The 26152-nt window shown below is 40.7% G+C and overlaps 2 protein-coding genes across 2 annotated transcripts in view; both read left to right on the forward strand.

Annotated features, from left to right (window-relative positions):
* Nucleotides 1-288: 288 nt before the first annotated feature.
* Nucleotides 289-5561, forward strand: klhl30 (kelch-like family member 30). Its single transcript, XM_029430241.1, has 8 exons — nt 289-635; nt 1124-1969; nt 2071-2269; nt 2790-2876; nt 3018-3173; nt 3448-3636; nt 4744-4889; nt 5041-5561. Exons 2-8 carry the CDS (start codon nt 1196-1198, stop codon nt 5287-5289), a joined length of 1800 nt encoding a protein of 599 aa, XP_029286101.1. The 5' UTR covers nt 289-635; nt 1124-1195; the 3' UTR covers nt 5290-5561.
* Nucleotides 5562-5831: 270 nt separating this feature from the next.
* crocc2 (ciliary rootlet coiled-coil, rootletin family member 2) overlaps nt 5832-26152 on the forward strand; it is a 36574-nt gene continuing 16253 nt past the window's right edge. Inside the window, exons 1-16 of the mRNA XM_029429732.1 lie at nt 5832-6165; nt 7508-7661; nt 7799-7914; nt 17205-17372; nt 17461-17544; nt 18566-18669; nt 19755-19899; nt 20359-20465; nt 21027-21233; nt 22685-22781; nt 22954-23043; nt 23144-23278; nt 23620-23819; nt 24569-24751; nt 25191-25335; nt 25430-25576. Of these exons, the coding sequence (XP_029285592.1) occupies nt 6109-6165; nt 7508-7661; nt 7799-7914; nt 17205-17372; nt 17461-17544; nt 18566-18669; nt 19755-19899; nt 20359-20465; nt 21027-21233; nt 22685-22781; nt 22954-23043; nt 23144-23278; nt 23620-23819; nt 24569-24751; nt 25191-25335; nt 25430-25576 (2139 nt within the window). The 5' untranslated portion in view covers nt 5832-6108. The remainder of the gene's footprint in view (nt 6166-7507; nt 7662-7798; nt 7915-17204; nt 17373-17460; nt 17545-18565; nt 18670-19754; nt 19900-20358; nt 20466-21026; nt 21234-22684; nt 22782-22953; nt 23044-23143; nt 23279-23619; nt 23820-24568; nt 24752-25190; nt 25336-25429; nt 25577-26152) is intronic.

The raw sequence follows: 26152 nt of genomic DNA on the forward strand, positions 1-26152 counted from the left end.
AAGTCACAGTATACTGCTGACTTCTGAACCACAACGTGTACAGTCCGTCAACAGAGTGCTAACATAGTTAAACATGCTCACACATACATGCACACTCAGTGACGCAATATATAATCAAAAACTACAAGGCAGTCAAGATGAAAATGACTGAGCCAATCAGATTTAAACAAAAACGAGGATAAGTCAAAATTGGGAGGGGCCGCTGGTATTCCCCCTCAAGTGTTAGATAGGCCCATTCTGACAGGCAGCGTTCCGCTCTGTGCCCTCTGCAGCTGCGAGAGACAGACTGACCTTTTTGTATCTATTGTAGTGGTATTATTAATGAATTGTTGTCGCGTATATAAAAGTACTAGTGCTACGTCATGTGTCTCCTTTGCTAGCTTACAGGCCTGTTGAGAATACTGTGTTCCTGTAACAGCAGCTGTGGCTCCCATGCTTGTTGTTTGGAATCTGACTTCAGCACAGCGTCACTCTCAGTCCTAAAAATAACTGAAAGACAGTCAGCCTGTCCCAATGACTTGGCTAATGTTTTCCGCCATGCTGCCCACTTCTTGTTGATCTACCCAGCCGCTCAGCTACAAACAGCTTGTTTTACTGGAAAGGATGAGCCATTATTTCCATTATCTGCTCCTGTGGTGAGTTTGTTGTTGGCTACTTATTAAATTTTGACAGGAAATGTAATTTATTGTTGGCTTCAGATGAGATTAGAGTCATACTGTTATAGTATATCATACTGATCATGAGCCAAAAGTACTTTGTACCTTGTTACAACACAGTGACGCCACAACTAAGAAGACTTTTGCTCAAATCAGAAAGGTCATGGAGGAGAAACTCAATTTGCACCATTGAACAAAAATACATTTTAATTGATCATTCATTATACAATCAAAGAAAAATATTTTATCATGTACCACGTTTTGTGAGTAATAAACCTTTTTTGAAGTTGCATTTTCTCTGTATGATGCAGTTACTTTATCCTGTATTCAGGCCTGCAAAATGTTAAATAGTTTTGGAACATAATTTTGTATTTCATATTGCTGATCGTTTGTAAAAGAAACAAACAAACATTGTAGACAGGTTTTTAGGATGATTTTTTTCTGCACATTTATGTATTTTTCTGCAGGTAAGCTCTGAAGTCAGTTTTTGACCGACCCTGCCTAAATATTTTGACCCACATTTTGAACTGGAGTTGACCATGGTGCGCAATGTGGATGACCTGGACTTCTGCCTGTCCTCCCATCCTCAGAGCATTCTGGAGGGCTTGCGCTCCCTCTGCTCTCATCCCAAACTGGTTGATGTAACATTGAGCGCAGGGGGCAGGGACTTCCCCTGTCACCGCGGCGTGTTGGCCCTCTGCAGCACGTACTTCCACAGCATGTTCTCAGGGGACTTTGTGGAGAGCATTGCTGCGCGTGTAGAGCTTCATGATGTTGATCCTGATATACTCAGCTGCTTGCTGGACTTTGCATACACAGGCAAACTGACCATCAACCAGAGCAACGTGGAGGGGTTGATCTGCAACTCCAGCCAGCTGCAGTTCCAGACGGTGAGAACCGTGTGCAGCCGATACCTTCAGCACCAGATTGATGCCACCAACTGTCTGGGAATCCTGGAGTTTGGGGAGATCCATGGCTGCCCTGAGGTGATGGCCAAAGCGTGGGCCTTCCTGTTGGAGAACTTTGAGGCTGTGCAACAAGCTGAGGAGTTCCTCCTGTTGGGGAAGGACAGGTTTGTTGCCTGCCTGTCCGATGAAGGACTACAAATCAGGACAGAGTGCACCCGTGTGGAGGCCATTCTGAAATGGGTTGGGCACCTCAAGGAATCTCGGCTCTGCTACCTCCATGAACTACTCACCTTGTCTCGTCTCCTTCTGCTCAGCCTGGACTACCTGGCTGACACCCTGCTGAAAGACAGTCTGGTGCAGGCCTCTCCTAGCAGCAGAGAGGCCCTGGAAAAGATCCAAAGAGAGGTTAGTGAGCTCACTCTTCCTCCTTTTCTCTTTTCTTTTTTGTTTGCACAATCTGAGTAGATTTTCAATTACTTGACTTACAAAGACTTTTACTTTTCTAGAAAATGGATTTGGCGCAAGAACAAACAGACAGACTCAACTCTCAGAGTCCACAACAGAACCTGGAAGAGGTGCTGTTGGTAATGGGAGGTCGTTCACTGGATGACTCAGATGATGAAGAGGACTCAGATGAAGAGGACAGAGACCCGAGACTGCAAAGACTGCGGCCCAGGAACTGTGCCTTCTACAACACAAAGACAAGTACTAACATTTATTTTTGCATGTATCAAAATTTCAAGTTTGTTTAAGTCCATTTCGCAACAATATTTCTGTTGTGAAATGTCCTTCGGATTCCTTGAAACTGTTTGGCAGATGCGTCGTAGGTCGTTAAATGTAGTGTTGACAGAAAAACAGCTCTGCGGGAATGCGGTCTGGATGTGACAAAATTGGATCGTCTTCTCAAACAACCGTTTTTATTGTGCAGAGCTGGAAGAAGACATCCTGTCTGTATTTTTCATATGGGATGTTAACGAAAAGATTGTTGCATCTCACTCTAAGATTTCTGGTTTTATGTTGAACTCTAGCCACAATGTTGAAGGCTGTGCCACAGTTTCTTACTTTCTTGACCTAACTTTGACTTATGGTCTTTGAGGACATTTGTGTGTCTTTGCCTAATGTCCCTGGTAAACATTTGACATATGCATACTGTATTTGTGAAAGCTTTTCCCTCACACTCTGAATGATGCTCAAACATTAATGCCCTTTTTATTTTTCTCTGCAGAACAGTGGCATGAGCTCCCTAATTTCCCCAACCCTAACAAGTGGGGTTACGCCATGGTCTCCTTGAACAATGATGTGTATGTCACAGGTGAGCCAAGTGCATGCAACACAGAAACTTGGCAAAAGGAGAAGAAGTAATGATTCACAGTTTTGAGCAGAATCTACTTCTCTAGTGGGAAATGTAAAATATTGTCGGACGTTTGACAAAGTGCTCTTGTCTGTTTTACAGGGGGCTCGCGAGGTTCAAATACCAACACCTGGTCGACCACAGAGACCTGGAAGTACATCACAAAAGAGGGGAGGTGGGTTACTGTGGCACCCATGCTCCGGCCTCGGACTAACCACACGTCGGCAACGCTCAACGGGGAGATTTACGTCATTGGAGGTGAGAAAATAAATACAGACCTGCATGTGGTGCCTTAAACCTGCAGTGCAATGGAAAATGTTGATTAACTCAAGTAGCTCATCTGCCCTTAATGTCTTAGAGAGTTTGCTTGTATTTCTTCTTTGTGGTAATAGTTTAAAATTTGGCAGTGTTCTAGGAACAGGGCAGCGTTTTAGATGTGAGTTTGGGCTACCACAAAATTAAGTATTTGTTTATATTTAGGAGAGCATGGTTCAACCTCGTCACTCTTTCTACTTAAATTTCTCTCCTTTAGGTACAACTTCAAATCATGTTGAAGTTGAGCATTACGACCCTTACAATGACACCTGGGCCTTAACATGCCCCGCCTTGAAATATGTGACTAACTTCACCGCCACTGCGTGTCATGGGAAGCTCTACGTGATTGGCTCGTGTGCTATGAAGTACAATGCTTTGGCCATGCAGTGTTACAACCCTGTTATAGGTAAGGATGGTCATACCAAACCTTCAGTCTCAGTTTTTTTTTCTCCCACCCAAGTCTTTATTGGCAAGAGATTTGCAACATTAAATAACAACAATTAAAAAAACTGTTTTGGAAATGCATTTGCAATATTTACTTCATTTATGCAGTCCTGTTGGTGTAGCTCCATTTACAATAGTTTCTAATAGCCTTTTTTACTTGCTATTTATAGTGTTTTCACTAAATATAGTATATGCTTCATAGTACAATTCCTTCAGCGAAATTACAGAGATAAAGTACCACACACATACTATATTTGTTTCAACATAAGGCTCTCTTTCCCCATCTTTTTAAAATATTTAGTTGAGTCTTTATCATTATTGATCAAATCTTAATGATAAAGCAGTTTAGTTTTTTTCCACTGCTACAGGGATGATGTCTTTTGTAGGCCAACTTGGAAGGTAGCATCGCCCTAGTCCCCTCGACAAAAAGCCAATGTGATTTATCCATTGGACTTTTAATTATTGCAGAAAATGAGCTCTGTGACAAACAAAAGTTTATGATACTTACACATTTCGTTCAGCAAGATTTTTGAAGCGTAAATGAATAGTAAAAAGCTATAAAACTTTAGGCTATGATCGAACTACACCACAGTCAGACACTGAGTAGATGAGTCTCCCCGCGTTTTGCGTGAGGAAGTTTAATGTACCCGACATGTACTACCTTCCGTAGTTTCAGACTCATTTAGCCACTTTTAAGCAAACACCTTTTTTAAGACGCGTAAAAGCTTAAAAAAAATCATGAGGGGTGTATTTATTCATGTATTTTATGCTATTTTAACCACCAACCTTATTTTAGTCATCTAACCCAAAACCCATTCAAAAAGCCCATTGACTTTGAGACGGGGGACCTGAATTTAGGAATCATTTTTGCAGCACAATAATTTAGGACTCTATGGTGTCAACTAATTGTCATCTCACCCATTGTGTTGACTCAAAGCTATTGACTGGAGTACCATTCTTTTTTCTTTACGTCCATTTAACAAGTTTAAACATGATTTTTAATTCAGTATGGATATTTGTCTTTTTTCTTTTAAATCCTACATGTTGTTGTTTTGTCTGATTTTTACAGATAACTGGATCAACATATGTTCGCCCTTCATCCCTAAGTATTTGTCCTCTCCTCGATCTGTCTGTGTGGATGGAACTATATATCTGGTTGCTGACAACACTAAGAAAGTCTACTCTTATGATCCAGTGGCAAACATGTGGCAGAAGGTGGGCTTAGATATCACTACTGACTACTGTCATAAAGTAATTAAACCCTGTGATTCAATACTAATTTAAACAGGATATAGGAAAATAATCAGCTTTTATTCTCATTATTTTTTTGCCTTTAGCTGTATGTTGACTGTTTCTCTCTCTTCAGGTCCAGCTTCTCCACATGCTCCATGAGAATGGTGGCCTGGTGACGCTGGATGGGAAGCTGTTTGTCACTGGAGGCCATTGGAAAGGTATGGAGGGGGACTATGGGGTGGAAGTGGAGGTTTACAACCGAGTGAACGACACCTGGGAGGTCGAGAGCTTCCTGCCAAGACTTTGGTTCTACAGTGGAGTCTGCACCATCTTCCTTGATCCATCCCAATGGCCTGAGCTTTTCACCATAGATTCAACATAATGGCCAACTGTCCTGATGGGACTAAACTCAGGGTCAGGGAGTTCACAGAGACATGTTCCTATCATATTTATGTTACAATGCAAATGGAATGTTCATCCCAGGTTGTCATTGAGAAGGGTGTTAAATGATCCTCGGGTATTCTTGGTTGTTTTTAGAGCCTTGCTTGGCTACCAGCAGTTGTTTATTTATACTTTGTATCATGTGTTTGAGATCTGAAAACCTTTTTGTGTTATTGAATGGTGCTTGTGAATCATTAAATATTTGCAGAGTGAGTATTATTATTATTATTGTTTGTATCTCACTGGTTTGGAACTCATTATTAATCAAATGTGTTCCTGAAAACTGATCCACAACCAGATGCAAATACTGTTTGGGAAAACACTGTTGACAGTGCCTCAATGATCATTAACTTACCTGAATCCAGCAGTTTGGCTCGTCGCGTCTGCGTTGCCATAAAAACACCCAGGCCAGCATTCTATTTCTATGGCAACGTACCGGAAGCGCGTGGTCCCCTTGGCAACGTCGACTGGGGATTAGCAGTCACTCCTAAAGTTTCTTGGCTAAAAAAAGTTATGTTAGTGATTTCTTTTCAACTCTCTAAGCTTTTTATTTGTGCAACTACCAGTTCTTTCTTTATTTCTTAATACATTATTTTAACAAAATGCTAGGTTAGTGTTTTGTGAGACACACTCAACGTGTGACTCTTATCTAGGTCTAAATTAGAGCAACGTTACAGCAAGGTTTCTGTGTCGTCAAATGAAACCATTAACTATAGCGTACTAGCAAACATTTTATTGGTAAAGCTGGGACAATTTTGCAATGAGTTCTCAACGGGAGCAAGGTGCACTATCACCTAGACTGGAGGCTGTGATTCAGGTTGGTAACCTAGCTGCTGTTGTCTGTTGTGTTAGTTAGCCTAGCGCCTTCCAGGCTTTTATCACGGAAGACACGTACTGTCAACGTAGGAAAAGCAAAAATGTACCTAATTAAGTTCATACAATTAAAGAAGACTGAATTCTATTTATGCTAGCTGTTTCCTTTGTTAGGGTCTTAGATTGTGTGTTGGCTAACTGTCACACTGTCATGGTTGTTATTAGTAACAACTACTACAGGTACAGTATGACAAGTTAAAATGTCTTCTGTGAAAAAGGCCTATTGGAAACAGTGGTGTAATAAAAAGGTAGCAATGAACAGTGTCGAAATAATGTGTTACAAGTCAAAGTTAGGCATTAGCAGCTCTTGTCTACTGTTAGCGTCTCTCACGTTTAACAGGCTATTTTACAAAGGTGAAGCTAATTAATGCAATTAAGATGGCTGAATTCCATACATGCTAGCTGCTTCAGGGTTTACCCTACTGGGACACTTGCATAGAACGGAGCTATTGTTATCACTAACTATGCCTAAGTCAAAATGTGTGCTTTGAAAAAGGTCAATTAAAAACAGTGGTGGAATAACTAAGAGCTTTTATGAAAATAAAAGTAGCCATAAAACAATGTACACACTGTGTTACAAGTCAAAGCTTTACTTGAGTAGAAGTAGGCCTACAGAATTATAATCATCAAAGAGCTCATTTTAACTAGTTTATATAGCCATATACTGATGGGAATTTGAATCTATCTATACATCATAATGTAATGGTTGATGATATTTTGTTAATTAATAATCGGAATTTGCAAAGTAAAGCAACTAAAGAGTTAAATAAATGTAGTAAAAGCATCACATAGCAGAACATGAAAATACTCAAGTACAAGTACCTCAAGTTGTACTTAACTACAGCACTTGAGAAAATGCTCTTAGTTATATTCCAACACTGTTGAAAGGACAACTTTACAAACACAGTACTACACTAGTAGTTAAACAGTGGTAAGTAAATCACTTACCTGGATAATTTAGGTTTTCGATTTTTGCTAAATTTTAGATACTTAGTTTATTTCGTACTAGTACAACTGTGGTACTGTGCTTAAGTGCAATTTGGAGGTACTGTACCTGTGCTTTACTTGATAATTTGCATTTTATGCTACTTCACACTTTTACATGTACTACACTACTTTTCAGATGGAAATATTGCACATTCTACACCACTACATTCATCTCTAAGTTATAGTTACTTTACAGCTCAAAAACTTTATAACATTTCATGCAATGTTGTGATAAAAGTATCCTAAACCATATAAAGTAGTTATATAGTGATGTGTTGAGGGGACTGGTATGATTGTAGAAGTTGGAGGAGTCTCTGCTTCACTCTGATGGCAGCTCAGGAGAGAGGAGTCTGACACTTCGAGGTGATGGACAGGAGTCCAGTGTCACGCCTACACATGTCTGCACCCACATCCGCCAGATCATCACCCGTAATCTGGCAGAGCAGCCAGCTGGTAGGAAAATGAGCTTTAATTCAAATTGAACAGATGCAGTACAAACAATACATATGCCTTGCTATTTATCAGCTATCATTAAACCCCATGTGGTAAGAGTGACACTTCTGTATGCATGATCTGTTTCCTCATCCCAGGTGAGAGCTCTGAGGTCAGCGAACTGGAGGAGAGCAGGGCCCTGAGGGAGCAGCTTTCCCCGAGCCAGGTGGACCGTGACCAGCTGGGAGGCAAACAGGCCAGTCTCACAGACAGGGTAGGAGTGACACAGTGCAGCCACACAGTTTCAGGTCAAGGTCAAGCTGTGTAACATTGTTTACATTTTTAGCATTTGTTGTACCTATGCTATTCTAGTAGAATGTTTGTTCTGTAATGGAAAGGGAAAAAAACTAAGATGTCAACAAAAATGATAGGATGCACAGGTGATATCATCTAGGTACATCTGATACATATTATCATCTACTTATTTGGGATTTAAACAGATATACACAAAAAATAGGCTTCTCGTAATTATTTCACTATCAACTAACGGATTGTTTCATTATTGGTTAATCGGTTATTCATTTGTTATATAAATTGTCAGCAAATAATGAAAAATGTCCATTCTAGTTTCTAAAAGTCCAAGGTGATGTCTTTAAATGTCTTGTTTTGTCAGTCCAAAACCCAAATGTATTCAGTTTAATATGATATAAAAAAGAACAGCAGGAAATCTAAATTTTTGGCAACGATTAATAAATTATCAAAATAGTTGGAGATTATTTTTCTGTTGATCTACTAATCGATTAATCAGCTCTACTGTCAACATCTGTAAGCACGATGATGACTTCCACATCATCAAGTAGTATCTCTAAACACTATTTTTAAGTGTTTACAATTTCCCAAGATAGCTCCTAACTGAGACAGCATTGGCACACATTGTTTATAATGTCAGATGTCAATGCAGGTCGTACAGGATTTGGAGTATGTTATACTGTCGATAGTAAATTTGTGCAGTTTTGTTTGGAGATGAGATCAAGAAGGTCAACCACACTAGAGCTTTGACTGCAAAAAACTACATGTGTTTGAAATGGAATATGGTCACAGTAAACATCAGTGTACCGCCGCTCTTTCCAGCAGGGAAAGCCTTTTGGGGCTGAACAAACAAACAGTGTGGGAAGGTTGAAACAGCTTTGCATGTACTGTAGTGAAAACAGAGAATATACATATATATGTACAGACTCACGATTGAATTAATGTTACTTGGCACAAGACCATATGTTATGTCATACATTTTTCTTCGATTAACTGCTGTAGAATTACAGTTTACATATTATAGCAAGTGTGTGTGTGTGTGTGTGTGTGTGTGTGTGTGTGTGTGTGTGTGTGTGTGTGTGTGGTTGGGTGAATCTGGATGCATGTGCGTGTGTGTATGTGTTTGTACACGTAAATAAGAGAGGGGAGGGTGGTTCATGAAGGGTTTCCTTGTGGTCTGTTCAGGTAGACTCAGACCCCCTGTGCTCACGAGGGCCGGCGTCTCCCTTCATAGCCCCCCCATGGTTGCCTCTCCATGTAGCGGCTGCTGTTTTGGGGGAAAATTGTGAAGGCCACTGGCCTCCTCCCTTGAGACTGTTGAAGAAAAAGCTCATTTTTCATGGCGCACAAAGCAGCCATTTGTGATTACACTGCCCTCATTCTGCTTCTTAAATCTAATGAACTCCCACTGCTGGCCTTACTCTTGGAACTTATTTTAAAACCAAGTCTATAAATATAACTTAATTATCTTGGCAGATAGATATATATATATATATATATATATATATATATATATATAGCATATTTATTTTGTTGATATTTTTAGATGTGTGAAAAGGTACTAAACAGAAAAACATCAGCAAGTGTTGCTGATATTTGATGCTCACACCACTGAGTAGTAATTTGAAGAGTTGCAGAGTGCACGGTGAGCACGAGAAAGACCCACCTTTTTTTTTCATACAAAGATCACAGAAGTTATAAATGTTAACGCGGCTGAATGTGTCTCACAAGTCAAGAGGTTCATAACAAGACCTCTGTTTTGACTTGTCTCTTCCAGAGAAAGCTTCTCCTTAATGTTTCCCCCGCAGAACAGGATTATTGTTTGGCAGCTTTGCTGTGATGTGATGTTAATGCTAATCAATGCCCCGGAGCCAAATAATACTGCCTTGGCTGTGGCATCCGTGTGGAGATAACGTTTAGCCCAACCACAGTCTTACCTGCATATATCTTTCCCCCTCAACATTCACTACCAACGGTATCGTATCACTGAATATATCATATACCAGGTTTATTATATTAAAATTGAAAGAGGTCCAGTTGCTAAACTGTGTATGATCTGTTTACATCTCAAGAGTAATCATTCAATATAATCCTATATTGGCTTTCAATGGTATCATACAATGATGATATGAAATCCCATTGTTTAAATGAATAATTCCAAGCAAAGTGGAAGTAAAGCTAACCAAACCACTTATAGATTTCTTGCAGTTATTCTTGTCCATGTTAAAATACTTTTCAGATGGAATGCATAGCAGTGAAACACAGTGTTTTGCAATGAACATAAATAAGGAAAATATTAGAACATTAAAAATAAATTATTCTTATTGATATCAACCATATCACCCAGTCCTGCCCTTTTTATGTCCATTATGTTTCTCAGTCTTGATATAATAACTTACTTTTACTGTACATTTTGTTGAATGTAAATGCAAAGCAGCTTTTGGGAAGTGTTGCTGGTCCAGGAGACCCCGCGAAAGACCTTTTAAACAGCATTTGTTTCTGGATAGTTTATATGGAGTATTGTAATTGAAAAATGTGTCTTGATAATTTGCACAACATAATTCTGCACTGTGCTTTCCTCCAAGGGCTGCAGTATAGTGTCCCTTGATCAGTTTTTGGTTGCTTATGTTGCTGAAAAGCACTCAGCACTGTGGGGACCAGGGATCACCCTGCCACAAGAGGAACATATACGACAGCTCACAGCTGGAGTATGCCCTCCTGTCATTTCTAAGAGTCAAACATCCAGCCCTCATAACTACTTCCAGGCCAACGTGCTCCATACCTTTTTAGGATCAGGTTGATGCAATGTGACCAGGTACTTTTCATTGTCAGGCATGGGATGTACTAAGCAAGACACAAATAAACTTTAAAGCCAGCAGCAGGAATGTGTTTATCTCTACATGTGCTTAAATATATCTAGCAACATTACCATATTGTTGTTGCTTAGTCGTCTTTCATCAGCAGATTTGATGACAATGGAGTCTCCACTGGTTGCCTGCAACGTCAAGGTGCCAATAAGACTCCAGGAAATCACTTTTTGCAGCCAAGAAATAATCCCACACATAAACCTTCATTTGTCATTTTTACACAGTTGTTATAGGGATTAAACAAGCATGATATAACGTGTTGATGAATGTGCTTTAGAGATAATGCTGCTGGAGTTTAGATATAGCCAGGCTAGCCCCATTTACAGTCATTGTACCACGTTAAGCTAACCGGCTGGTGGTGGTCGCTTCATATTTATGGTACAGACATGAGAATAGTATCAATTTTCTCACATAACTCTTGGCAAGAGAGGGAATAAGTATATTTCCCAAAGTGTATACCACTTCTTTTAAAGCGTTTTGTTGCATGTTCTTCACTTTGAAACGAGGTTGCCCACTTTGAGATGTTTCTGGGTTCTGGAAAGATGATAATAAATATGATGCCCAACTACCAAAAGTTTCTTTCTGAAATCCATATGACGCTCGTAGTGTCCGAATGTCATCTTAGGCAGACCCACCACTGAATGCGTGACATACGTAGTTATCACAAAACCCCCATTTATCCTCAGCTTTCAGTACGTCTCTTTGACCTGACAGAAGACCGTTAACGTAAAACTGTTGAAGTCACACCTTGACTCTGAAAGCTTTCCTCTGTGTCTCTGTTAAGTCACTCTGCGTGATCTCTGATGACCCCAGAAAATTGCACATGAACCAAGATAAACCTTGACCCAGTTTGTGAGTTGTATGGCCTCAGGAGGTTGGAGAACATGTTAGGGTGAATTCTGAACCCTCTATGTTGCTTTTGGAGCCCTGCCAGTGTGCATTTTCTCAGACTTATAACATCATACCGTACTGCCTCAACACTTAGCAAGTGGCTGCACAATACTGCAGTGTGGCAGTCAGTTGGATAAAGATAAACTCTTGCTGAATGATTTCTGACACCATTTGCCTGTGACCTCTGAAATCTTGAATCCTCTGGGCTCTGCGTAAGAACCCTGTCAAACATAGTGGGAGCAGATAAAGTCGGTTTTTCGGGATTGTGTTACTGTCCCCTTTTACCCTGCTACCCCCCTCTGTTGCAGTTTGTTTTTGCTGCTGGCACAAACCCATTCATTTAGGCTTCAGTTTGAATGGAGAGCTGCCAAAAAGTCTGACTCTCAACTATCATGAAATTGTAAAAATTAATTGCCTTCCCCAGAGAAAATATTCTTAAAAGCCCATACCAGCGCAGCATTTTTGATGAAAGAATTCCATTAAAGCTTTTCAACATTTGACATTCGGCTGCTCATGTTACCTGACTTTAAAGTCAAACATTAAGCACGCATTTCAGTTCTTTTTCACATGTCAAGAATGTCTAATCAGATGTGAAGTCTTGAACTGGCTGATTGCTTTATGTATATGTGTGCCTAAGTTTTGTACAGCATTGCCCTTGCCGGGGGCATTGTGTTAAGTGCTGCAAGGTCAGCCACATGCCTGTGAGTACACAGTGTGTATTATTAGTTTGGCTGTATTTACACAGATCACTTGTGTCCCTGTATGCCATCACAGCAGCTGTCCTCATAACCAAAAGGTTCACTCCATGGTAACATACTCACAGCAGCTCCCCCTCCGCGTCCCCATTCTCCCCTGTTTGTTATCCCACAGTGTGTAATTACGGTCAGTGATGATACATAAACAGCTTTCACAATCAGCTGGGACACTTTCACAGAGTCAGCACTCTGGGGGTAATGTGAGGGGAAGGGGGAACGGGTATGTTGTTGAAGTAGGATAGTACGATTTTTGGGCAGCTTAGGGGCGATGGACATCCGCTCCAGCTGTGTTTAGGAATCTGACAGATAGTGCACTCCATTAATTCCCTTTATTAAGCCTCTGGGCCCAGGCCAAGCCAGGGAAAACGATTGCAGCTGTAACCCTTCACTTGCTGGCTGGACTGTGCACTCACAGCCAGATTTCTCCCTGGGTGAGTCAAAGATAGAAAGAAAGAGGACTGAGGATGTTACTGGTTATGATTGGAAATGTATTTCTGTATAGATAAACAGGCATTGATCCACAATGCAGTAAGAGAAGAGAGAATTGACTTCAGAAATGCAAAGCAAATTCCAAGACATAAAAATTAAATACAGTTAAAGCATTAGATAACCTGGTGAGTTATCAGATCCCCAAAGGGTGTGACATTATGTCCGTGAGAGAATATTGTAATCATAACTTGTTAACTGAAATGGATTGGATTTTGATCTACCACATGAGCAAGGCAGCGAGTCTTGGCCCCAACTCCAAAGCCTTCACAAAGGCCTTGAAAATGATTCTCTTGTTGCTTGTTGGCAGATGAATCAAAGCAAGATTATCCCTTGATGTTGTTTGAAATATTTATCAAAAGAGACAACACAAGGAGTGGCACAAATCATAAATATCTAGAAATATAAAAAGCTAATTCAAAGCACATTTTAAGAGGCTGAAAAGTCTTTTACTTTGGAAACATAAGCAGGGCTTTAGGACACAGATACTTGGAAAGAAAAAAGGAAAGAAAAGGAAGCATAGCAACCATATGGAGGCATAGCACATACCATGACAAAAAGGCTGTTTTTGTATAAATTGCATTTTGAACATTATTGCAAAATGGCAGTAGATGACCTCAAAGAGCTACATTGGGATTGGGCACAGCCCACTTTAGGAGGCCATGGAGGCTGCTAGAGAGAGATTTTACTCTGAGGCAGATCGTAAATAGGAAGGGTGGTTAGTGAGCACACTTTTGGGCCCCCAGTAAGCCCTGTAAGCCCCTGAGTTAGGGCAGATGGAGGACTGGGAGTACTCGCCTCTCCCTTTTGACCTTTTTACAGTCACCAATGTATGGGTGTGTTGTGAAGAACAATGAGTTCAAGATAGCTTTGAGATGAGGGTGATGAGATTATATGATGCAAGCAGAGCCAGGGACTAGATGGTGATGTAGGGGAGTTCAGTGGAGGTGGGGGTCTCCATAACAGACCGTTATGGCGCCCTCTTGGGAGCTTCCAGTATGGACCATGGCTAATCCAGAGCAGCCTCCGGCCTCCTGCTTTACAGCTGACTGGGGAGAAACGCATCCTCTCTACCATGTGTGGAGCACAGGCGAGGCGCTGGCAAGACGCCCACACACAGCAGCTATGTATGAAAAAGTGCAAACAACCCTCCTCAACAGGGCAGGGCGGGGCTGCCAGAGACACCTGGTCACTGAGTGCACAGCAAGGTAGGGAGGGCGTAGTCTACCGCATTGACAGTTGTTGATAGAACTGAACTACACGTACATATGGGAAAATACTTATAAGATAGTGTGTGTCACAATTTGCCCATATACAGTAGATACAAATCTGCAATATTTTTGTAATGACCTTCCAGCTCTAGGGGGGGTTTGTATGTTCCTGCAATAAGACTACACAGAGTAAAAATACAAAAGGTCATGTTCAAAATGAGAAAAGTCAAAGTTCTGTTCTGGACTTGAGGTTCAGATATGACATGGGCCTTACTTACAGTTTGCAGCTCCATAATCCCAAATTTCACTGTGTGTATTATTTGTGGTAATTTGATGAATTGCAAATGTGTTTGGGGATATACAAATTTAAGACATTAAAAGACATAAAATAAACATAGTTATGTTTACATTCAGTGTTACTCATAAAAGCACATTTTGTGTGTAGCCTGACAAACATGATGAATGTATTATCTTCCTCATGAAACGTTTTTTATTTATTTATATATATATTTCAGATCTTGGATCAGTTATCGGCACTCTGCCAGCAGTCCATGAAAGGTTTTCAGATTCATTCATTTAAATGATCAGATATGTATATGTATTTCTTTTTACAAATGTTCATGTCTAAGCTATAATAGTCTAATATCATCTTATATTACATTTTTCTTTTGTTCTTCTTTGACATAACTAAGACTATAGAAGTGTAGGTGGCGCCTGGGTGCTCGTTTGTGTGCATGTACATCCTTGTGCATGTACGCGATACAAACAAAACAGGGACCCACTCATACAAACTCCATAGCGCTACCAGTGGTCAAAAACTTTGAACAATATCATTTGTTAAGTTTATATGTTTCCATTTTAACAGAGAGGTAATAGCGGTGGGTGATCATTGGTGCACCCAAATGGGTTCATTTTGGCCATGGTGTTGACTATGCTCCCTCTGGGGAGTCTTATTAGTGGCAACTATGTGGGAATAACTGAGCCTTTTGTATTCATGAGTTTCTTCTTATGAGGGTGAATTTAGTTTTGGCACGTTTTCATTACTTGGTGTAGTACAGTATGCTCTCAGTTGTATTATGGTCCCTTTCCCCAAACAGTATTAGACCCCTCCAAATGGTTCCAAATGTAGATTGTGCTCATGTGCTGTATTAAACCATGTGGACATGTTTTCAAGGTGAAATTAGTCCATGCTTGTTAGTAAGTCAGTGTTATTGCTATAGTTGTGCCAAAATACTTGAAAAGATGCATAATCACTAAAGCTTCACACACAGCTGTTTCCAGGAGTCCCTTTAAACACAGCTGCTGCAGTTCTGTGTTTCAAACACTCCGCCCATGTTGTTCCTCCTTTCTCAGTCCCTAAAGCTGTCACCTCAACAACGGACAGTAAAAGAAGCTTTTGTGTTCTCTCTGGGTCCTCGCAGAAAAACACCAAAAAGCACAGCGCCAAGTGCATGATGGCCGTTTGTGTAGTTTGTAGTATAAAATGATGTAAAGGGCATTTGAAAATGTGTTAATAATGGTGGCAAAGTGGCTAGGTCCAGTGTTGAACAGTGAGACTATTGTCTTGGCTCTCTTGGAGCCTGCTGTAGAGATTAAGCACCCAGAGAAGAGATGAGGTACAGAAGAGAGGCGGGAGGGAGTGGGTCGCAGGGTTGATTTGAAGGGCTTGGATGGTGGTTTGGAGTGTGTTGCAGGGGAGGGGGCTCCCTCGCTCCCACTCTCTTCCTCTCCTTTTAAATGAGAAGTCGGCAAGGGCAGAGGCACGCAGTGTGTTGTAGTGCTCTGGGGCCATGTGGTTTGTATTAGTGAGGACAGGGTGTCTGGCACCAGGATGGAGAGTGGGTGGTGCAGGGGGAGTTTAGGTTGTGTGAGGTTGAGAGGTTACAGGACATTTGGATTTCAGATATGAGGATATGAAATTCCACAACGAGAAAGACCAGTGCATTTGCATATCTTAGTTTTTAGATGCAGTTGACAGATAAAGACATCATGCACCAATATACAAGCTGTACTTGGATATTCCATAGATTGAAAATAACTGTAACCCCTCACCCCATCTTTAAATCTAGCCTCTGTTTGTGCAACCCTCACAATGAAATTATACTTCGGGTCTCCAGATACTATTCACATATTTAATCTCATCAGTATTGATATCATTAAATTATGAATACCTAAAAAATGCAAAGAGCAAATTACTCATGCATTAACTTTTTCTCAAACACACACAGAGTGAACTGTCAAAAGCATCTTGATGACTCATCTGAACGCAAACGTAAGCCCCGTTTTGACCGCTGGAACCCTCCCCCAGAACTAGGAACCTTTTGAGGAACTCATTGGGTTTTCACCACAGGGATCAGGGTCTAAATTAAGTTTCGGGGACATTATGTTGCCCCCCAAAAAGCCCATTTATTACTTCCCAAAAAGTTCAGGAGCTTTGGGGTTGGCCCTTGCAGCGCTGACTATTCCTGATTGGTTGAGTACTCGCGATTTACAAGACAGCATCAGATGCCATTTTTATCGGCAGCCGCAAACCAGTTTGTTTTTTTGTTTATTACACATCAATATGGAGTTACAGAAGAAGTCATACGATAGATGGACATAGGAGCTGAAGGAACCTTTTAGTTCAGTCCCGGGAACTTTGGCTGGAAATCTGGTTATACCAAACCATTAATCATTGGCATATCCAGATAATTAGGATGAGATAGACTGAGTTACCGGTTTGTTTGGTACACCCATATATTATATTGCAATCCTACATATTGGGAGTGCAATAAATCCTTGTGGATGGTGCAATGGACATAGAGTTCAGTATAATGCAGCCCAGTACGTCAACAGCTGCAAAAATTACCATAGCACACCTCCATGACACGCTGTCAGTAAAACAGCTCTGTAAGGATTTATTGCAGGGGGAGCTGTTGCATTGGAACGCATTAGACTACACAAATGTATTTAACACACTTGTAGAGTACCGTGCAGAGTGCCTGTATACTATGTATTGTAATGTGCAATATCCTGTCAAAGCTCATTTGTTACCGCTCAATCCAGCTCGATCAGATGCTGATGCTGCAGTCAGCAGTGGTCTCAGACCAGGACAGTGTATCAGCAGGATCCCTGCAATTGCAGAACAAGGATAGAGCTTACAGGCAAAAACTGCAGGCATACCAGGAGGCCCAGCAGAGACAAGCAGAACTTGTTCAGAAGCTTCAGACCAAGGTGAATTCAGAGATTGTTTCATGAAAAATGTGATCAATGAAAAAGTTCCTTTGGCTCTACAGTGCATCTTATGTTTGTTTTAAACAAGGTTCTTCAATACAAGATGAGGTGTGGGGAGCTAGAAGAGCAGGTGCTGAAGAAGACCTCGGAGTCCGAGAAGATGAGATTGTTGGTATGTCTGTAGCATCATCTTCAAATATCGGTATTGCTTAGATATATATATTTAAATCCAAAGTCTAAAGAGCCTGCTAGGGTCCGCTAGAGGCCAATCAGCATTATCACAATGTCAATATGTTACAATATTTATATATATATATATATATATATATATATATTATATATATATATATATATATATATATATATATATATATATATATATATATATATATATTTATATATATATATATATATATATATATATATATATATATATATATATATATATATATATTTATATATATATTTATATTTATATATATTTATATATATATTATATATATATTATTTTTATCTATATTATATTCTATATCTATTTTCTATATTTTATATTTCTATTCTTCTTTTCTTCTCTCTTTCTCTCTTTTTCTCTATCTCTCTTCTCTCTCTTCTCCTCTTCTTGCTCTCTCTCTCTCTCTCTCTCTCTCTCTCTCCGTCTCTCGGGGAGGAGAGAGGGAGAGGGAGAGAGGCGCGGAGCGGCGGCGAGGAGCGATCGCGCGAGGGAGCGGTCTCTCTCTCTCTCTCTCTCTCTCTCTCTCTCTCCTCTCTCTCTCTCTCTCTCCCTTCCTATATATTCTCTTTCATCCGCCGCGAGAGAGATCTTTTTATACTATTTTTGTTCCCAAACATGTGCAGTAACAAATAAGTGAAAACAAGAATAACAAATGAAAAGATGTTTAAACCCAATTGTTTATACATGCAATGCAAGAACCAGTATAGGAATCATGCAAAACTAAAAGTAAAACTTGGACTTTTAATGTGGTGAATAAGATTTGTGCTTTTATTTAAATGTATTTCATTCATCCAAATATTAGTCTTGGCTGAGTGGCCTCCTCAGAGAATTTGGATTAGCAGATTTCCACCGTAATTATGTTGCTTTATAAATATTAGGTAACTGCTAATTTACTACTGCTACCATACAGTATACTGAAGTGTTATCAGGATGCCAGTAGTGTGTGTTTATGTGTGTTCAGCTGCAGGGCCACCTGGACTCCGCCCAGTATCAGCAGCAGACAGAGCAGGATCTCAACATGGCTTTCCAGAATAAGTCTGCTCAGCTGGAGGAGGAGCTGAAGAGGTGAGTGATGGGCACCGTGCAGTGCAGGTTATCCAGCCAATACAGAAACCTCGTACTGCTTCTGTATTCGTAAGTAATACATATTTGGGAGTTTTTGAAAAAAGTGCACAAAGATTGGAATCCAGAAATTATCAGCAGGGCCTTGCTATTTAGATGCAGACTTTGAGCAGTAAATTCACGAGTGAACCGGTTAGAATTTCATTTTTATATTTCTGTTTCTTGTTGAGAAGCAGAAATCAAGCCAAAATATTTCAAAACAATTTGTTGACCAGAGATATTCCCAGCAGTTCTCTGAGTACTCCTGCTGTTTTCCCCTGCCACTGCTGCAGGGAGAAGGCAGAACCTGCCCTTGGCAGATAATCTCAGTATCCAATTTGTCAGAGAAAATTAGTTGGACTATGTTGGCTGGCTTCTCCAAAGCATTTTAATGATGCTTCACATTAAGTGTGGGCCAACCTCTGCAGCTGGGGCCAGGTTTTAATGCCCTATGATTTATATAGTTATGCAACTTTATTTGAAATGCCCATGGCAGAGACCTGATCATTTGTACTGCCTAAAATATCACTCACTGCAGAGTTACCAAGTTCTATCCCCTTAAGCACTTTTTAATGTAAGTGCAATGTAGAGATTAAGTCTATAACTAGCACTATGTTTTTGCTTATTATTGCGATTACTGCTTCTCAGTTTCCGTTAAACACAATATCATTCCCATACTATGCATGCAAACATGGGCTTGGCGTCCTCTCAGACAGATAACCAAACATAGCAATGTGGCGTGCTTTACTGTAACAGGGTGTGTGTTTAGTGTGAGAATGATGTAAACATTTTGGTAATTGACTCTCTAAGCAGATCTGGTCGATATTAAATCCAAGTTGACACAGACTTTATAAATCTGTCTCACATGGTCACCCTGTAAATGTGGTTGGCAAGGGTGGATCTAAAGGCTACAGATTAAGATACCGGCCGTATGAATGACAGAGTTTGGGTGCTGTGAAAGGGTTATTATAGGAGGGTGTCACAACGGTCGTTTGTTAGGGGAGAAATGCCAAATGGTCTCTCAGTGTCATAACTCTTGTTATTTCCAGGTGTGCCAGCTTCAGCCAAGTCAACTCTTTGCTGCGGGAACAACTGGAGCAGGCAGGCACGGTCAACCAGGGGCTAACAGAGAGCTTGTGGAAGGCACGCAAAGACGTTGACTCGTGTGATACCCGTCTGCGCAGAGAGCAAGAGGTGAGAAAAAACACAAAAACTAAGTGCTTGAGTCAGGAAAAGCAACAGTGAGAGCTCAAGTGTATCCCTTTCTGCACAGAGATTGTGCAATTAAACTCCTTGAGTTGAGTTTACATGGGGTAGGAATTCCATTCATAGCCAGTTTAGTCAATTCATTATCAGTCCCTGTTCATTTCAGTGCTATGATTTTTGAGTTGTTGTTTCCTGTGAAAACATTCCAACTGCTGAGGGGGAGGAAACTTTTGTGCAAACAATCTGGCGTTCGTGCTGTAAATGGGCTACATCTGTTGATTCAGGGAAATCCAATTATTTGTACGTGTGCCAGTGTGAGTCCTGGAGTTCCAGTATTGCATCTGTTTGGGATCACAATAAAAAGATGGGTGCCATCATTTGCTATAAGCAACCATTACCACCCACCCTCCAGTCTCTCGTCCCCTTTTTGTCTGCTTCTCTCTGCAGACGTGCGCCTCCCGGCTGAGTTGTGAGCAGGCTCGTGTCAGAGCACTGTGGCGCCAGGCTGCTTCCCTGCGGAGTACTTTCACCCAGCTAAGGACTTTCACTGACAGGTGAGCGTGGCGCACTGCCAGAATCCCTCCAGCAACTCAGGATTCCACAAGAACCCCCACCTCTCTTGTCTCTCACACTCGCGGCTGCAACCAGAATCCTTCTCTCTTAGCCGAGGATCAAAGTGGAACAGATCAACGGGGTCACCAGTCCCCATGCTCATTGTTTCCTCACTGGGGGGACAGATGGCTTAAGGTGTCTAGCTTCACTGTTAAAACCATTCATCAGGACAAAGCTTGAGCCCTATAAGACATGGATTCTATCATGTTGAAGCACTGTAAGAACTGCTGAAGAGTAATTTGCTTTAATAATGATTGCTCAGCTCAGACAGCTGTACAGTACTGTAATTTAAACTGAAGACTCTTCAAAGTGAGCCCTGATCCCAGAGCTTAACTGCTACAGGCATCCATACTTTTCAAATACAAACAGACAGCTTTTTAGTTTGACTAATGGCTCTCAACTGTATGAACAAAAACAGCATGTCATGTCTCCTTACCCTGTTGGATCTTTCATATGTTACGATACTTTCTGTAAATCTTGATGGACATTGTTTTGTTCAACAGGAGTCTGTCTGATATGCGCGGGGAGTGTGGCACTGCTAGCCGGCAGCTGCATGTGGCCTGCATGAACTTAGAGGCCAGAGTAACAAAAGAGAGCACCTCTAGTGGTGTGGAGATGTCAGCACTGGAGAGGCAGCTGAAGGACAAGCTAAAAGAGGCCATGCAGCTTCAGAGTCACTGGGATGCAGAGAAAGTCGAACTTAACTCCAAGTAAAGTAATCTCCAAATCTATATATGCCTGTGTATCATAAAGAGTTTCCTTCCTGAGTTTTCTTCCTGAAGTTGCATTCCGTATAAGGGCCACTGGATGCTGGTTTCAGTACAACCAGTAACTACATTGAGGCAGCTCATCCCTCACTTGTCTCTCATACGTCAATACATTTTTCACCATGAGCTTAGAACTACTAATGAAAGTAATTGTTTAATTAAAGGAATAGCTATAATTGTTTGAAATGGAGTTGTATGAGGTACTTTTCATAGTCAATGTGTGACCTACAGTAGAGGACGGCGTTTGGAGAAACAGACAGGAGTAGCAGCACAGAAGCTAAGCAATGTACTGCTGTGGACGGGGACAGCAGCACAACTTATTTTAGTTTGGTGTTTTAAAATGTTAGTTTGGATTTTCCCAAAGTCACACAATAACACAAAGTAACTAAATGATCAAAACAGCGGTTGACTAGCAACTTCCGTGTTTTGCAAGGTAAAATGACTGTTTTGGTCAAAGGACTCTGGTGGTTTTGAAGAGATAATAGATTTCAGTTGGACTTCAGTTCCCCGTTGGAAATGGCTGTCTGACGGAAAGGTAAAGAAGTGAAAATATTCTAAACATGGAGTACACTTAAACTGATATTGATTTTTTGGGGTCTAAAATATATGTTGCTGCTGCCCCGGTACAGCAGTACATTGTTTAGCTTCTCTGCTGGTACTCCTGTCTGTTTCTCCAAACCTGGGGCCGTGAAATCATCTACTGAAGGAAATACTCTGACTATGAGATAAGTATATCATACAACTCCACTTCAAAACATCCAAACAATTCCTTTAAGAACATTTTGGTCAGCCCCTAAACTAAATCTAGGACTGATAGAACTGTCGAGAAGAAAAAAAAGCATAATAAACTGAAATAGAAATTCTGGGCATGAGGTCATCTACAGTGCAAGCGTTTTGATTAATTGCAAAATTCACATTCTTCCTATGATTGAAATGAAAGCCAAATGCAATCCCTGTATATAGAACCTCAGAACTTCCCTGCCCTTCCATAGGCTTTGATCATTAAAATCCTGCACATCAAGCTTTTTTCAGTGACTGTCTTTTGCACTTCAGTCAAAAGGACTGCAGGAATGTCAGTGCTTGTATTCAGACTCTTATCTGGCATTTGATCTCATCAGAAGTCATTGTTAATCCCATGATTCTATGCAGAGAATAGGATAGTGTTGATGGTCTAGTAAAGGAGGAGTACATGCCATTATGATTATTCAGTGTCTCAGGGAAGTGTGTGTGTGTGTGTGTGTGTGTGTGTGTGTGTGTGTGTGTGTGTGTGTGTGTGTGTGTGTGTGTGTGTGTGTGTGTGTGTGTGTGTGTGTGTGTGTGTGTGTGTGTGTGTGTGTGTGTGTGTGTTTCTGATTTCATTTTCTGTCCATTTACATGCATTTTGATTTGTATAGAATCCTGGAGCAGACTGAAACAGTGAAGCACCTTTGCAGCCAGAACAGTGAGAAGGATTCCAGCCTTAACACCATGCAGATCAGCCTGGACAGGATGGTGGGACCTTGGGAATCATGCCTGGGAGGTGGTAGATAGCCGGGTGGTTAAATTGGCTGTAGTCTGGACCCTAAGGCTTGATAAACTCCACAACTTCCTTGTCTAGAGGACTGCAGTCTGGGGAATGTCAGGCTATGTGCTGCTTATCTGACCTTAATGGTTTCCTGCTCAGGAGACAAGGAGAAATGAGGATAAAGCAGAGACGGAGGTCCTCCACGCAGAGATCCGAGCCCTCCAAAAGATGTTATGTCACGTTCACCAGGTCAGAACAAAACAAGACGCCGAGCTAGATCATGTATTAGGTTAGCACACAAGAAGATTCATGTTTTTTCATTGTCCTTTAATAAATTTGCCATATCCAGGTGGTAGGCGGTGAGGGTGATGGCTGTGGCTCTGAAAGTGTGTCCACCTCACCTCTTCATGGCCGGTCTCCTCTGAGGAGCACTACCCTGATGGCTGTGCAGAGCGCTCTCTCCAAGCACCAGAAACAAACACAGGTCCAACAAAAGTGGCCGTTCTTTACTACTTTTTCTGTTTTCTCACAAGGACTTCCAATCTGATGATAGGAACTCAAAATAAATCTTAAATGAATAAGTAATATATATATTTAAAAAAAGAAAATTCATAGACTTTTCTCTATTTTTAGCTTATTGTTCAAAATACTGTATTCTTTCACCTCTTCATTCTGTGGTTAAACTGCTTATCAACTCACTAAGGTCATAACTTGTAATGAGTAGATACAGCTTAATTTTATGAGTTCAAAAGCCAAACATGTGTGAAGCCACAGTTTTAGAGAGATATTATGTTATGTGAGATATACCCCACATACAATCCACAGGACCTGCATGGGCGTCTGGATGCTGCCCTGGAGCATGGGGAAACACTACGTGATCACCTGCAGGAGAGAGATGCTGAGAGGAACGAGCTGAAGCAGAAGATCCAGGAAGTTAAGAGGGAAAATCAGGAGGCTAAAACAGCTCTGGAGGAAAGCCTCAGAGACAGCAACAGATATCGCTGCTCACTGGAGCTCATCTCCAGGTACACCCTGATCATGCAGTTATTACCATTGTTCTTGACGGTGATGCAGATTCAAGATCGTAGATAAAAAGTGGTTGCTTAGCTGTGTATTCTATTTCATGTTTTCTTTGTTTTGTTATTAGTGAAAATCGTATTTTGTAGTTTGGTTTTATGTTTAAGCATGAAATCATCACTATCATCAGGGTTGGGTCAGATTACTTTAAAATGTGGTCAGTTACTGAATGCAAATGACATGGTTATTAAAAAATGTACCCGCCAATAAAGAAATTCTTCCACAAAATTTCATTTTCTTTTTTTAAAAACATTTTCAATGCAAATAAAATGCATTTGGCATATTTATCATTTACAGTTGGTCAAATCAAATGACCGGAAAAACTAGTATACGTGTATTCTATATTATTTTGTAATCAAAGATTTTATATAATATAAATAATACGAATTAATAACCCTTGACCATGCAACTATACTCTAAATGCTACATTTTCAAATTTAATCTGGTTTGATTATAGTTATTTATTTTTTAATAATCCAGATTTACATGTAATTAAATACTACCTCAGAACATATTTGATAACATTGAAAATGACCTGTAATAGTAAAAACATTAGCAAAAGCAATATTTATACAAGAAGTGTTTTGTTGATATTGTTTTCAAGTCTTATAATAATGATGATGATCATTTTACAACAACTGACCTCAACATACTCTCTGTATCTTTCTTTCCCTCTCTCAACCTCTGTGTCTCACAGTGAGAAGGGCAGCCTGGAGAAACGACTGTCAGGGCTGCAGCAGGAGGTGGACTCCCAGCGTGCCGAGCTGGAGGTACTGCGAGGCTCATCGCTGGAGCTCCAGAGACAGCGAGACCTTCTGAGGCAGCAGAGGGAGGATCTGGAGATGCAGCTGGCACGCCAGCGCACAGAGGCCCAAAGAGGGTACAGCACGAGCGAGGGAGAATGACCGTTACACAACACACATCCCCGTCACCCGTGATTGTTTTCAAGCTCCGTTTGTTTACAGTTCAGATCAGTAACACATGTCATTCTCCGGCCGGCAATACACCCAGATGACATGTGGATGAAAATGTAAATGATTTACATTATATTACTGCACTCATGCAAGAGGGAAAGTTCTTTTGCTTAAATTTTTTTTGATTAGCTGAGAATTGAAGCAGGACATGCGATACAGCAAAAAAGTAACTCCCTCAGTGTTCTGGCCTTTGGCTCCAACATTTCTCCATCCTTCAAAGGGGAGATGGATTGCTGTTAAGAGATTTTGTTTATATAAATAATCTACGTGTGTGTGTGTGTGTGTGAGAGTGAGACAAAGAAACAATGTGAGAGAGTCATGTATGTGTTACATTTTGTGTTGTAGCGAGAGGAGTCTGGGGGAGCTTGAAGGGAAGCACTCAGATCTGCGTAGGGAGCTTGTGACAGTAAAGGAGGCTCTGAGTCAACTCACCCTGCAGAAGGAGGTGTTGGAGGATGATAAGGCCAGCCTCGCTCTGGCTCTCAGCAAGGTAGACTGCATTGTTCTGCAGGTAGCCTGATCTGGATTACTAGATTCTCCCTGAGGGTAATAAATCCTTCTAATATTTATGATTCACTGCACAGATGGAGTCCCAGAGTGCTGCACATGAGTTAGCCCTCACCAAACTGCAGAATCAGGAGGCTACCGTTAAAGACTCTCTGGCCAAAATGGCTGCCCTGAGCGAAGGTTTAGCCAAAGACAAGGTGGAACTCAATCGTATTCTGCTGCAGGTCAGTAGCATTCAGTGGTGGAAGAAGGATTCAGATCTTCTATTTCAGCAAAAGTATTAATACTACACTGTGAAAATAATCCTGCATTCAAACCTTCCATAAGTAAAAGTATTATCCACAAAATGTACTCAAAGTTCTTAAAGTAAAAGTATCCATGTACTCCATCAGTGTTTTACTATTAAATATGATATACTGTATATATTATATTTATCCGAATATATTTTTGGATTAATATTACTGCTGCATTAATATGTTGCATTTTACTGCTGTTTATGTTTACGGTTTTTCTCATTTAACTTCTCTATATGCTGTTGGTAAATGTAATCTACAGCAATGCATCAGATTCTATAAGATATGTTTGTAGGTTTGTGAAAACCACCTTCTCTCTAAAAAGTCAACTTTTCATGAACTTAGAAAAACAGCTCTGCTTTCAGCTTTGTGACGATGCATTTTCAAGATGATTCCAACTTTTTCAAGAGTTTTTCTAGCTTAAGAAATACCATTCCACCTCTGGAAGCTGTGCAGCTGCACTGTAACTTTGATGGAAGAGTTACACAGAACAGAAGTGAATATTTG

The sequence above is a fragment of the Cottoperca gobio genome, chromosome 4 (genome assembly GCF_900634415.1).
Source record: "Cottoperca gobio chromosome 4, fCotGob3.1, whole genome shotgun sequence".
Classification (NCBI taxonomy): Eukaryota; Metazoa; Chordata; class Actinopteri; order Perciformes; family Bovichtidae; genus Cottoperca; species Cottoperca gobio.

Excerpts from the sequence above, each read along its gene's own strand:
- klhl30 (XM_029430241.1), top strand. The coding sequence starts at position 1,196 with ATGGTGCGCAATGTGGATGACCTGGACTTCTGCCTGTCCTCCCATCCT. Across the intron at positions 2,270-2,789 it reads CTTCTACAACACAAAGACAA|AACAGTGGCATGAGCTCCCT; the intron begins GTACTAACATTT and ends TTTTCTCTGCAG. Across the intron at positions 2,877-3,017 it reads CAATGATGTGTATGTCACAG|GGGGCTCGCGAGGTTCAAAT; the intron begins GTGAGCCAAGTG and ends TCTGTTTTACAG.